Below are 13,449 nucleotides of genomic sequence, written 5' to 3'. Positions count from 1 at the left end.
AAGGTGCTTCACAATATATAGATAGATAGATCGATTGATTGATCGATCACTCTATATATCAACTTACTTAATTCTCCTAACAGCCCATTTTACAGATGTGATAACTGAGAGGAAGCAGCCTAAAGAGACTTCTAAGGTCCACAGCTAGGAAGTTCAAGGTCTGGATTTGAACCCAGAAGGCTGGGGCCAGAGCAGCCTCATTGTACACAGATACAGGACATTACCTCTCTGTGCGTGTAGGATGAATGAATGAATGATTGAGCTGATGGAGGATGTCACTGTGACTGAGACCCAACCACCGTACTTCTCGGCCCTGGGCCTCACTTTCCCTACCTGTTCAATGGAAGGGCTTGGACTGAACAGTTTCCATGGTTCTCCCAGCTCTAGAAAGAGCCTCTGCCGTTGCTGCCTCAGTTTCCCCATCCAAGGGACCAGGATGTATATGGCCCCTTGGGCCCCTCCCAGCTCCACAGGCCCATACTGACAGTACCCTCCCTGTATTCTAGGCCCCGGCCCCGTAGTGCCTGGGAGACTGATACTTCATTCGGCCCATCCTAAGGGGGAGAAGCTGGGGCTCAGAAAAGGAAGGTGACCCGCTGGAGGCCACACAGGGGTGCACAGCAGAGCTGTCTCCACCACCAAGGCTGTTCAGAACACTGAGCTGCCCTTTTCCTGGGATGAGCCCCCACTCTTGGACTTGGTGGGCACTCCAGCAGGGCGAGTTCCCAGAGCCGAGTAGCAGCCCCACTCTGCTCGGTCCCTCAGAAGATCCTTCAGCCACACACACTGTGTGCACTGCTCCCCTTTCACCCACTTTTCTCACCGGGCACTCCTTGGGCGCAGCTTTCCAAAGAAGAAAAACCCTATTGGCTCCGAACCCTCAATCTACCCAAGTGTGCACCTCCGTGGACTGCCCCGGTCAACACCCCTTGGGGGACACTCAGCCTCGTTTTAGGGGTTTGTCCATTGTCTCTGGGGGAAGAAAGTGACTCACGCAGAACGCAGCCTGCTGGGCTGCAGGCTCCCAGGGGTGCGCACTGGGCGGGTTTTGTGTGCAGGAGCCCGGAAAGGACACTCTGAAGGCCTTCCCCTGGTGGGCTTGTTTCTGTGACTTTGGACATGATGGCTGTGCAGGGACAGCGGGAGGACAGGCCCGGTCCCCCAGCAGCTGCCCGGGGAAAGGCCTGTGGCGCCCGGACGGCTTTCAGCCTCAGCTCCATCACCAGAGGCATCTTTTCCACGCTTTCCTTGAAAAACAAAAACAAGAGCAGAGACCCAAGCCTTCCTCTCTCTTGCCTTGTCCTCCGTCTGTCAGTCTGGCTGTCATCTGGCTGTCCATCCTCTCTATGTCTAAACTAGGAATTCTGGAGGGAAACTCTCTCCTACCGGCTTGATTTTCCTTGGGGAGGGCCTGGAGCATCCTGGAGATGGGCTACCAGGGCTGTGTGTGTTGGGGGGTCGGGGGATGCCTACACCCCAGAAGCTTGAGAATGAGCTGCTCTCCGGCCGGGAGGCCAGGTGGAGTGACCAAGGTGGACCTCGGCTTCTTTCCGACAGATTAAGAAGGCGTTGGGGTGCGTGGGGGAATGAGGGTGGAGTTGGGAGTTCGGCTCTTCGCTGTCAACTGTGTCAGAGTCGCTCCCCTTCACCCCTGAGGAGGAATTTGTGAATGGAAGGGGTTGGTGGGGGGGGGTGCTGCTGATCCCTCCACTGTCGCCTCCCGCGGACCCTTGTTGGGGGTTTTAACAAACTCCAAACACTGAACTTTCCCACTCCTTACGATGTGGGTGGGGAGGGTGAGGGGAGGACACCCCTCCTTCCCCCCTCTCCCCGCCCCCAGCCTCCGGCCGGACTCGGCGCGGGACCCCCTCCCTCCCCGCAGCCGCAGGGTGGGGGCGGGCGAGGCGCGGCGGAGGGAGGAGGAGAGGCAGGGGCGAGGTCTGCTTCAAGAAGGGGCGTGTGGCCCGAGGAGCTCGCGTTTTAGCAACTTGGAGCGAGCGAGGCGGCCGAAGGGAGGGAGAGAGTTTGCTGCCCCGACGTCAGCGCCGGGCGGGCCGCGGCGGCCGGGGGGCGAGGAGGCGGCGGGCAGCGGGGCCGAGCGCGGGGCGGCCGGGGCGCGCTCGCTCCGACCCGCGCCTGCCACCCGCGCCGGCGACCCCCCGGGGCCCTCGCGGGCATGGACAGCGCGGCCGCCGCCGCCTTCGCCCTGGACAAGCCGCCGCTGGGCCCGGGGCCGCCGCCGCCGCCGCCCGCGCTGGGGCCAGGCGACTGCGCCCAGGCGCGCAAGAACTTCACGGTGAGCCACCTCCTGGACCTGGAGGAGGTGGCGGCAGCCGGGCGGCTGGTGGCGCGCCCCGCGGCCAGGGCCGAGGCGCGGGAGGGCGCGGCGCGGGAGCCGTCCGGGGGCAGCAGCGGCAGCGAGGCGGCGCCGCAGGACGGTGAGTGCGGGCGCCGGGCAGGGCCGCGCCGGGGCCGGGGCCCGGGGGCGTGGGAACGGAAGCGCGGGGTCCGGGGTCCGGGGTCCGGGCGGGGGCGGTGGGCCGTGGGGTCGGGGGGGGGGGGCGGAGAGAGTCGGGGCGGTGCCCCGGGCGCCGCGCGGGACCCGCTGGGGGTGAGGCTGCGGGGCTGGCCCCGCCGCGCCGGTGGGTGGCTGGAGGCTGGCTGGCTGTGATCGGGTGGGCTGCGGGCACCGGGGCTGTTGACCCCGCGAGGGGCCCGGCCGCCTTTTGGCCAGGCGCGAGTCGTGGGAACGCCGGGGAAGTGGGCCGCCTTTGTGCCGGGCCCCTGCAGAATCGAACCCCCTGGGAAGTGGGTGTGATTATGGCCATGGCACAGTTAGGGAAACCGAGGCTTGCGAGGGGCAGAGCATCCGAGTCACCGCGTCACACAACTGGGTTCCGAACTCTGCCCCCCTGCCTCCGATCCCACCCGAGCTGCTGCTAGGTCTTCGGATGGGCTCCTTGGCTAGGACAGGGATGCCGGCCCCCCCCACCTCCAGTTTGCCCCACTAGCAGCTTCCTCGGTGGAATGGCCCAAGCCGAAGGAGCCAGCTAGGCCTCTCTCCTCTGCCGAGGTTAAAGGTCATCAGGAAAGGGCTTTAAAAACAAACAACCCACCCAAGTGGCTTTTTTTTTTTTTTTTCCCCAGAAAGTCACACTGGATCACAAGGGCCTGAGCCCTTGGTGAGAAGGGGGAGGGGAGGGGGAGCTAGATAGAGCAAGAGAAGATGAAGATAAAACTGAGGTCCCTGGCCCTGGACGGTTTCACGGGGGCAGAGGAAGGACCTGAGTCCCCACAGCTCGCCCACACCCTGTGGAGGAGGTAGCATGGCTGAGACCACAGCCCCGTCCCCTAGCTCTGGGGAACAGCCTGGCCTGCTGGAGGCTCTGGGCCCCTAAAGGGTCACCCAGTTGACGCCAGCAGCCTTCCCGCCGGCTCCTGGGGACCCCCACTTCCTGCACCAGCCTCCAGGTCTCCGACGAGAGCCCCAGCTGGCTGCATGCCCTGCTTTTCAGATGAGAGGAGGTGCAGGGAAAACCGAGGTGACTTCAGCCTGGTCTGAAACCTTGTCCAGGAGCACGTGCATCCGTGAGGCATGCCTGACACACAGCTGCGCCTCGGAGAGTACCCAGCTGGTTACTGGCTCCCTCCCAGGGGCCACTGCCCACCAGCCACAGCGGACTGACATCTCTCTGCACCCTCCAGGGTGAGCATGACACAGGCAGACCCACCCCTGGGAGTTGGGGTTTTCCTGAGGGACAAGTGGAAGGAAGGTGTCTTGTTTGGACCAGGGGTAAAGTGGGGTGCCTTCTGGTGCAAGAGGAGAGGGGCTCTGTCCGCCTGAGTTTGTTGCAGGACCTCAGGTCTCCTGGGAGGAGCAGTTGCCTCAGAGCCAGCTTCCCCTAAGGGGCGAGGAGAGGGCTCTGGTTTTACCCTGATGAGTGGGGGACCCCCTTGGGAGTGGGGAGAGAAGGAGGAGCAAACTGAAGGTGAAGCCAAGAATGAAGGGAGAAAAGGAAGGAAAGGAGAGAAGAGGGGGTGCAGGAGTGATGGGGGAGGGGGGAGGAGGCACAGGCTTTCTGTACTCAAGCCCTGGCCAGGGGCTCGGTGCCTGTCTCCACCCCGGCGCCCAGCCTTGCAGAAAGACAGTGGAAGGCATTGCTTCTCTTGGGACAGTGTAGAAGGTTTCCAATTTCAGGGTTTTTCTGGGGAGTTCCAGAATAGCTCGTGCCAACTGGGGACATAAGTGCCTGGACGGGGGATCGCTGGCAGCGCTCCTGGCAGCTTGGTGGGTAGTGGGTCTCCCCGGCAGCCCCCTGGGGCCCCACCACGCTCAATGAGAGCCCTGGAGGGGCCTGCGGGGCCTTTCTCCAGGTGGGGCTTCCGCATCCCAGGGGCACGCAAGCACCGGGGACAGAGAAGGCACTGGCTGTGGAGGCAGGTGGGATGGGGCAAGAGCGGCGTCCGTCTGCCCCCAGAGGTGGGCAATCTCCTTCCCTTCATCTGTGCGCGACGAAGGGCTGCAGGCTCAGTGAGGGGCTCACAGCTGCCTCCTACCTTGGAACCCCCGCCCAGCGCTGTCTGGGGAAGGGCGGTCCAGCTCAGTGCTTCTGGCCCATGGGGAGATTTTCTCCAGGCCTCTGGAAATTGAAGCAAACAGGACAATATGGAGAGTTCTTCAGGAAGCTACGCCTTTCAGTGCAAAGGATTCTCTGTGTTTGGGACTAATTATGTCTTTCCTCCTCACTTTTGGTGTTCGAACGCCCTTTCTTTTATGAACTAGGGATAATAACTGGAGATTGTTTTATTTTAATGTCCTTACTTGGCAAAATTAAAAGGAGGTAACCCTATACTCATTCCTTAGATTGAAAGCAAGTCATTAGTCCATGAAATCCAAATGTTTTATATAGAGTCAGGCATCTCCCCAAGGCCAACTGGGTGCATTCCAGGGGTGCCCGCTGCCAGGCAGAGTCCCCCCCCCCGAGAGGCAGGCGGGACAGTGGAGGTGGGGGTGCTGTGCCCAGGGGTGCAGGCCCCTGGCCTGTGGGAACCCCTTGGCCCGCTGTCTGGCTCTGGGCCTGCAGAGGGAGGGCAGAGGCCAAACTGCCCTGCTCTCCTTCCGTAGCCTTCCCTCTCAGGCAGGTGCCCCCTCCCACTAACACTCACCGTGGATTCCCAAGCCTTGAGGTCTCCAAAGTGGGGGAGAAGGAATCTTTCCTCCCGGCAACTCGGTGAGCCCAGCCCACATCACTGGACCCCTTTCCTAAGTGGGCAACTAAGCCTCAGGGTGCTGGGACTCTGGACCCCAGGCCAGCAGGCATGGGCCCTGGGCTGGGACTTCCGCCCCCTTGTCCTGGGCCTGCTGGGAACACTGGCGCCTCGCCGGAGATTGGGACATGCTCAGAAGTGGGTTTTCGCGTAGCTTCTGGAGCTGTTTCTGGGCCCAAAGAAAGCAACTGACACCAAAGAGAGATGGCGGGGGGTGGGGGGCGGGCTGTTAAAAATGCAGGGCTAGGGGCGCCTGGGTGGCTCAGTCATTGGGCGTCTGCCTTCGGCTCGGGTCATGATCCCGGGGTCCTGGGATCGAGCCCCGCATCGGGCTCCCTGCTCCGCGGGAAGCCTGCTTCTCCCTCTCCCACTCCCCCTGCTTGTGTTCCTGCTCTCGCTGTGTCTCTCTCTGTCAAATAAAAAATAAAATCTTGAAAAAAAAAAAAAAGGAAGGGCTAATGGGGAAACTCATGGGTTAGAAAATCGATACATTTTCAAATCTGCTAAGGTAACAAGGCTCACAGTTTTTAAAATATGTTTTCTCTTTTGTTTTCACAAAGCCACCAGTAGATGTAGCCTATTCTTGCCAATGATTTTCCCAGAGCAGGCGCCCCCGGAACTGGCCAGGAAGGCTGTGGCTTCGCTGGTGACTCAGAGCAAACCAGGGTCTCGCGTTCCTCTCAAATCAAGGCTGAAGTCTGCACCGGGCGCTGAGCTATGCCAAGCACGTTAGGAAAATAAACCCTCGTTTGCTGCCTTTGCAATGACTTACAACAAAAGAAACCACATTAATAACTGAGATTTTCTTTAAAGCGTTCCCTCCTGTGGGCAGGGCAGAAACAGGGATGCGGACACACTGGGAAAATAAACAAAGCCCCTGGAGCCAGGCAGGAGAGGCCCCCCCAGCCCCCGGGGGGCCCCCTCCCGCCTTTGCAGGGCTGGTACCTGTTTCGGGGACCTCAGGACCAAGTGGTCCACTTCCCAGAGAGTCAGGGCAGCTGGGTGCTCAGAAGCTGGGGGCACAGGCTGAGCCAGGGTGGCTGGAGTCCCTGGGGGTGGGGGGGAGGTTTGGGCTCCCTTCACGGAGCTGCCCCCTCAGCCACATCTGCTAATGGGGGGCCTGGAAGCCAAGGGTGAGTCTGCTTTGGGGTGGGGACCCGCCCCTTCCCCTTGCCAGTGTTGGCTGGGAAGGGTCGAGTGTCTGAGTGGAGGATCTAAAGGGACCATCGAGTTCTAGAGACCGGCAGAACTTGCCTTCAAGTTCTAAAACGTTTATTGTGAAATATACCCAACAGAAAGTTTACCACTTGCACCTTTTTTAAAAAAATTTTTTTTGTTTTAAAGGTTTTTGCTTATTTTTGAGTGAGGGAGAGAGAGAGCACGAGCAGGGGAAAGGGGCAGAAGGAGAAGCAGACTCCCCGCGGAGCGGGGAGCCCGATGTGGGACTCAATCCCAGGGCCCTGGGATCACGACCTGAGCCAAAGGCAGACGCTTAACGATTGAGCCATCCAGGCGCCCACCACTTGCACCATTTTTAAGCACACAGTTCAGGGACATGAAGCACACTCACACTGTTGTGCCGCCACCATTACCATCCGTCTCCAGAACTTTCTCATCTCCCCAGAATAAAACTCTGCACCCATGAAACACCGACTCTGCATCCCCCTCCCTGCACGCGGCACCCACCCCTCTCCTCTCCGTCTCTGTGAATCCGACGACTCTAGGGACCTCATGGAAGGGAAAGCTTACAACATTCGTTCTTTGGTGTCTGGCTTGTGTCACTTGGCATGACGTCTTCCAGGTTCCTCCCTGTGGAAGCAGGTGTGAGGATCTCCTGCCTTTTGAAGGCTGAGTAATATTCCAGTGCGTGTGCGTATCCATTCATCTGCTGCTGGACACTTGGGGGTTTCCATCTTTAGGCTGCCGTGACTAATGCCGCTGGGAGCATGGGTGTGCAAATACCTCTTCAAATCCCTGCTTTCTGTTCTTTGGGGTTTATGCCCAGAAGCGGAACTGCTGGGTCTCGGGGCGAGTCTAGGTTTAATTTTCGGAGGAACTGTTGCACTGTTCTCTGCAGCTGACTTCGGTGTTCAGCCACCTCCCTCCCCCAGCTCGCTGTGACAGGTGGCTGTGCGACTCCTGGGGTGGTGGTGGCAGGAGCCCTGCAAGCGGGTGGCCGGGACAGGAGCTGGGCTGGCGGGGGAAAAAGACAAGAAGGGTTTCTTCAGAGCCGGGTCTTTTTCAGATGGAGCCCGCTTTTCTTCTCTCTTCCCTTGCTTCCCTGCCTCCATTTCCGGGGGGCCGGGGCCGGGGGCAAAGCCATCTGCCATGGGCGAGGAGCCCTTGCTTTTGCTGCCCCCTCCGTGCGTGACCTTGAGCATGTCACATCCCTTCTCTGGGCTCAGTTCCCACCTGAACAATGGGAGGCAGGGCCCAGATGTTTGAGAGGCCCCTCCTGTCCTTCATCATGATTTGATCCAGGCTGAGAAGATGCCCCAGGAACATGGAGTCTCCGGGGTCTGGGTCCTGGCAGGGCCTGGTGAGGGCAGCCCTCGGTACACGCCCTGAGCAGGAAGAGAGGAGGGTGAGTGAGAGGCTGAGGAGCCAGGCCTAGAAGCTGAGAGCCCAGGGGAATTGAGCTGGAGAGAACTGCTGGGTCCCCTAGGGTGGCTGGTGGGAGGGGTGCCTCTCTGGCTTTTTGTCAGCAAGCCGGGCCCTCGCTTTAGTTCATTGTTCTCAGCTCCAGGGTGGTCTTGCTCCTCTAGCAGATCATCTGCGTGGAGCTTGGGGGTGTGGCACAGGAAGCTTGGACCAGCTAACACCCCACAAGGGCCCTTCCCCATAGGCAGAAGCTCAACAAGACTGGCGCTGTCACTGTTCCCTCCCAGAAGACTCTGGAAAAGTAGCTTGGGTGCAGTAGTGATAATGCCTGTCTGCACACCACACTTGAGGCCCAGAAAGCATCCTGAGGCTCCGTGTTGCCATCTATGAAATGGGCACCATGGACAGGGATGTCCCTATGGGTGTGGTGAGCCCTGAGTGGGTGTGGGAGACAGCACACAGTGGGTGCTCAATAAAGGGGCTCCATTATAGCTCATTGAGATGCTCACAGCAGCCCTGTGAACCAGGCAGGGCTAGTGATTTGCCATCCCTATTTTTTGGAAGCCCAGAGAAGCAAAGCAACCTGCCCAAGATCTCCCAGCTGGGAAGGGAGGGGTGGGAGTTGTTTGGGGAACTAAAGGGGGCAGAGAGGCAGGAGGGGATAGGCCTTGAGGGCTGCACAGAGCAGGGCTGTTGGAGAGGCCCTGTGCCGTGTTCAGGGTTTCTGAATGGGTGAAGACAGGGAGAGAGTCTGGTGGCTTGTCCTAGGCAGAAATGTGAGGTCAGATGGGATGAGGCAAAATTTGAGGGGCTTCCATGGTGTCCAAGACCCAAAGGACAGTGGCTGACCCTAGGTGGATGTGAATCTTGGGAGTGATTTAAGGGGGAGCCAGTGGGCCCCCTGAGCCCATCCTCCAAATGGCATGTCAGGGTTGGAAGCTGGCCAGGGGCTGCCCTGGGCTTGGAGGCTGTGGGAGGGGACAGGGGTCGTGCCGGGGACGCAGGGAGGGTGGCCGGTGCCCCTCGCCAGCACGTTCGCCGGGCGCCCACGGTGTGCTCCCCACGGCTCCACCTGCCTCGGCCTCGTTGTCATCCCACCGTGCAAGTGGGTCCTTTGTATCATCCTCATTCTCTGCAGAGGGAAACGTGCCACTGGCCAAGGTCCCGTCTTCCTGCGGATGTAGGGTTCCAGCCCAGGTCTGTCCTGTTCTGAAGCCCCTGTTCTCTGCCACTCCCTGGAGCCCCTGGAATGCTCGGTGGTCTTCCAGGCAGGTGTGGACTGCACTCAGGGGGCCATGAGGCAGCCAGCCGAGGGGTCTCCTTAGAGGCTCGGCCTGGGTTACAAGCCTGTGGGAGACAGGGTCAGGGGCTGCCCAGCTTGGGTTTGGGAAGGTGTGAAGTGAGTGAGGGATCCTCTACCCCTCCTGCCCAGAAACATCTAGAACGGCCTCCCTCCCCTCTCCGCAGGCCTGTCTGTAGCCTCCTGGACCCAGGAGAACAGCGGAGGGTCCCTGACTCAGGGACATCGACAGGACGGCCCCCTTCCCCAGTCCAGCCCAGCTCCCATGCTTACTCCCTCCCTCCCTCCCTCCCTCCCTCCACGATCCTTGTCTGAGTGCTGACTCTGTGTCAGGCCTCGAGTTGCTGCCGGCTGCCCAAATGTTCAGATTTCAGGCCCCAGTGAGGTTTCCAGGGGCTGAGAGGGACGGGCACAGAGGGGCTGGTTGTAAGAGTTGCCCAGAAAAGCCATTTCCTCAGGGCAACTGTGATCCTGCTGCTTCCATTTGTTTATCCGAGAGAGAAACCTGCAGCATCCCGAAGCCAAGACTGGGCCTCACAACTGACTTCATCTAGCCTAAAAAAGTCACAAATTGCCCCTACTTTTCTCATTTTGTGGTAGGTCAGTGAAGACCTTGTCATGGGCTGGCATTTGGGGACCACATGGTGGACTGGTTTTCCCAGACACACAGACAGATACACCCCCACACACTCACACACACTCACACACACAACCCCATTCACTCACACACACATGCACACACACAACCCCATTTACACACCGACGCATACACACAACCCTACTCACACACACACAAACCCTCCCCCCCACAACCCCACTCACATTCACACACAAACCCAGTCACTTGCACACACACACACACACACACACACACCTTCATCAACACACACTGACACGCACCTGCACACCCTCAGGACTCAAACCCACACCCACACACTCACACCCCTTCGTCTGGGCTCCAGCCTGGCCCAAATGATCAAGTCCAGGCTCTGAGGGGGCAGGGTGGCCGCAAGCAGCCGGTGAGTGGTGAGCAGCCATAAGGTTCTGGAATGGGCCAAGGGTTAAGTGGCTTTTGTGAGGTGGTGAGTAGGAGAGCACCGGGGGCGGGGGGGCTTCCTGTTTAGACAGAGGGGGGAAAGTTATCTGGCCAGCTCCCATGCTGAACAGTCAGGGTGCTCCAGGGGCTAGGCCAGGGCACGGGGGGCAGGGGGCATGCGGCAGGGTGCTCCTCACCCAGGGGCTGCTACCCGGAGGAGGCCATGGCCTCCCTGGGGGCGGGGGCTCGCCGGTGGCAGCAAGGCCAGAGCCAAGGAGTCGTGGAATCTCAAGGTCGCTAAACAACCCAGATGCTCTCACTGCCTTGAGTCTATGGCCCTTCCCCATCTGGGAAGCTGCCTGTCCCCAGCCTGGCTCCGAGGGCCACCATGATGAGAGGTGCCGTCCACATGGGGTACTTTATGGCCAGTGATACCTTTTATTGCATCCTAAAAGACGAAGCAGGCTCTGGAAGACATTATTTTTGGTCCCTCTCGTGATCCATTCTGCTTTTCTGTGCATGGGAGGGGCAGCTGGGACCTTCTGGTTTGGGGGCGGCGGGGGTGGCGGGCAAGGGGTTCCAGAGAAGCTTGCACCTGGCGGCCAGGAGGTGGACAGGAGCTGCTGGGCAGACTGTGGGCTTTGGGGGAAGGTCTTTGGTGTGGGGCCGTGAAAGGGCAGGAGGCTGGAGCGGGGAGACTGGAAGCTTCCACAGAGGGCCCTTCCACCCCAGAGCTGAGCGAGCACCTTGTTGCCTGAGAGCCGAGCAGGTGAGGGGGTGTTACGTCTGTGACACTGCTGCGCAGGAGGCAGTAGGTGGGGGCCCCAGACAGGGCCTGTCACTGGCCTGAGGGGCTTTGGACCATCTGTTTTTCAACACGTGGTCCCAGAAATCACCGCATGAGAATCCCCCCCCCTTCTCCTCTCCCCGGGTCGGGGGGAAGCTGGTTGCAATGCACGTTCTTAGGCTCCGCCCCAACACATGGGATGATGCTCCGCGGGGCCTGGGCATCTGCACTAAGCAGGTTCCCCAGTCCTCTTTGTGTGCGTGAAAGGGTGAGCGCCACGGAACTCTCACAGGCCCTTCCCAGAACTGACTCTGCACCTCTCCCACCCTCCTCGGTTTGCCGGAGTGGAAAATGGTCCTCGTGGAGGCTGGAGAGGCCAGGTGGAGCCGCCCTGGGAAGCTGGAGGAAGCAGCCAAAAGGGTCCAGTGTCCAGGAGGGGAGGGAGCTGCTGGGGCGTCCCTAGAGACCTGTGGACCATCCACAGCAGTCATTGAACGCCTCCTGAGTCCCAGCCCAAGGCAGCCCTAGGGTCTGGGATGAGGGGGTGTGGCCACAGGGGAAGATTTCTCCCTCCAGCTGCCAGCCGTGGGGCGTGGTGGGGGGCCAGAAGCCTCACTGCTGAGCTGGGCTCTGCCTTTCCTGTCACTGCAAAAGCCCCCTCCCAAGCATCCTGTCCGCCTGCTGCTGTCTCTCGAAGAGTCCCCAGGGGCAGGCTGTCCACGGCCCCAGGTACTGCCCGCCGGCCCCCCATCCATCCTCCTCTCTTGCCCTGGGCGCAGACGTTTCCACACCAGAGATGGCGTTATTAAAAGTGACATTTAACCAGAGCTGGAATTACCACGCGGATGGTTGCAACCCGCCGAATCAAAGCGGGAGCCGCCGGGCGCGCCTGGCAGGGGCCCCGGGTCTCTCCTGCACCGGAGCTCCGCGCGGGCCTCCCGTATAAAACCCCCCCGCAGAACGCCGAGGTCTTGAAAGCCAGTGCACCTCCTTTCATTAGACTAACAAATAACACGTAACAGAAAACATCTGTTAACTGCAGCCCCTAATGCTCTCAAGATGGTGCTGCGGGCAGCCGGTCCAGCCAGCGGGCAGCCAGGCCGCGCAGGGCCCAGGTTCTGGCCACCCCCTCCCCAGGGCGGGTGCGGGGCCCTCAGGAGAGCCCGGCACCCATCCCCGTCTCGCCTGGGCCTCCTTCCCCCCCATGGAACCTGGGGACCCCCCTTCTCTGCTCCGACTCTCTTCTTGCTGATGACAATGAGTCATCCAAGGGTCTGTTTGCGTGGGGACCATGCCTCACGGTCGTCCACACCAGCTGTGCGCCCTGGCTGGGTTTCTTCCTCTCTCTGAGCACCTTGGTCATCAATGAGGAGAGGAACCATGCCTCCTTGCAGGGTGGTTTTAGAGATTTAGGGACAAGCTGAAGCTGAGTGCAGGTGGGCACGGGAGTCATGCTCAGCAAGGGTATCTGCTGTTAGGATTCCAGCTGGGGAAACAGAGGCTTGGAGAAGGTAAATGACTCGCCCCGGTAACACGGTGGGTGGAGAAGCAAGGTTCAGAGCCTCCAGGTCCACCGTCTTTTTGCAACACTGAGATGCACAGAGTGAAAAGCGGCCCCCCTCCCTACAGCTGATGGCAGAGGACGAGCTTCTCCTGAGAGCCCTGGCTGACCCTGCCCTCACTGGGGCCCCACGTCCCCTCAAAGCCTGCACCACTCACCCCATGGGCTTGGAAGCCAGAGGGGCCTCTAGATGCCACGTCTTCCCAGATGGGGGCCTGGAGACCTGGCCACCTCTCTGGGACCTGGAGCGCCATCCTCTGGTCTCAGACCTGGAGAAGGAAGGGCTGCCTCCCACACTAGGAGCGGGCCATCCAGAAAAAAACGTCCCGAGATTGCGAGAGAAGACAGCTGGGCCCTTTGTCCCCTGTTTCTCCTCACGGTGCAGCTACAGAAAACAGGCCTTTTTGCCTTCCCCTGAGAGACTGCTGAACCCCTTGCCTCCCCATCTCCCTCCAAGAGACACCTTGCCTTGGGGTTCCAATAATACTGGATGGGATCCATTAATTTGCTCATTCACTCGGTACACACGGGTGTTATTTTGAGACATGGTGCTGGGAAAACACCAGGGGACAGGCGAGTGCTGGCCCCTGACCAGGGAGTAGAGCATGAGGGCCATGTCGCTGCCCACTGTCCTGTCCAGGCTTCCCTATCCGCCTGCCTCCCCTCCTACAGATAAGGAAACTGAGGCCCAGAAAGGCAAAGTGACTTGCTCAAAGCCACTGAGGAAGTATGCAGTGATCCCCAGAGTCTAGGGACAAGGGTGGCCACCCCATGCCGGGCCCCCCGGATGGCCAAGGAGCCGCAGTGACCTCTGGCTGGAAGGGTCCCAGGCCCTGCCAGGGAGGAACCGTGCCTCCTGTCTTCCTGGTTCTCACCTGGAAACTTCTGCAGTGCCC

The 13,449-nt window shown here is 60.2% G+C and overlaps 1 protein-coding gene across 1 annotated transcript in view; it reads left to right on the top strand.

The window, feature by feature from the left end:
• Positions 1-2,017: 2,017 nt before the first annotated feature.
• Positions 2,018-13,449, top strand: part of PRRX2 (paired related homeobox 2) — a 45,802-nt gene continuing 34,370 nt past the window's right edge. Inside the window, exon 1 of the mRNA XM_025888720.2 lies at positions 2,018-2,438. Coding sequence (XP_025744505.1) covers positions 2,177-2,438 — 262 coding nt within the window. The 5' untranslated portion in view covers positions 2,018-2,176. The remainder of the gene's footprint in view (positions 2,439-13,449) is intronic.

The sequence above is a fragment of the Callorhinus ursinus genome, unplaced genomic scaffold, assembly GCF_003265705.2.
Source record: "Callorhinus ursinus isolate GAN/ISIS: 27379988/994484 unplaced genomic scaffold, GSC_fseal_2.0 scaffold24, whole genome shotgun sequence".
Lineage (NCBI taxonomy): Eukaryota > Metazoa > Chordata > Mammalia > Carnivora > Otariidae > Callorhinus > Callorhinus ursinus.
The sequence above is the reverse complement of the archived record's forward strand: the minus strand, read 5'-3'. Positions and strand labels throughout refer to the sequence as shown.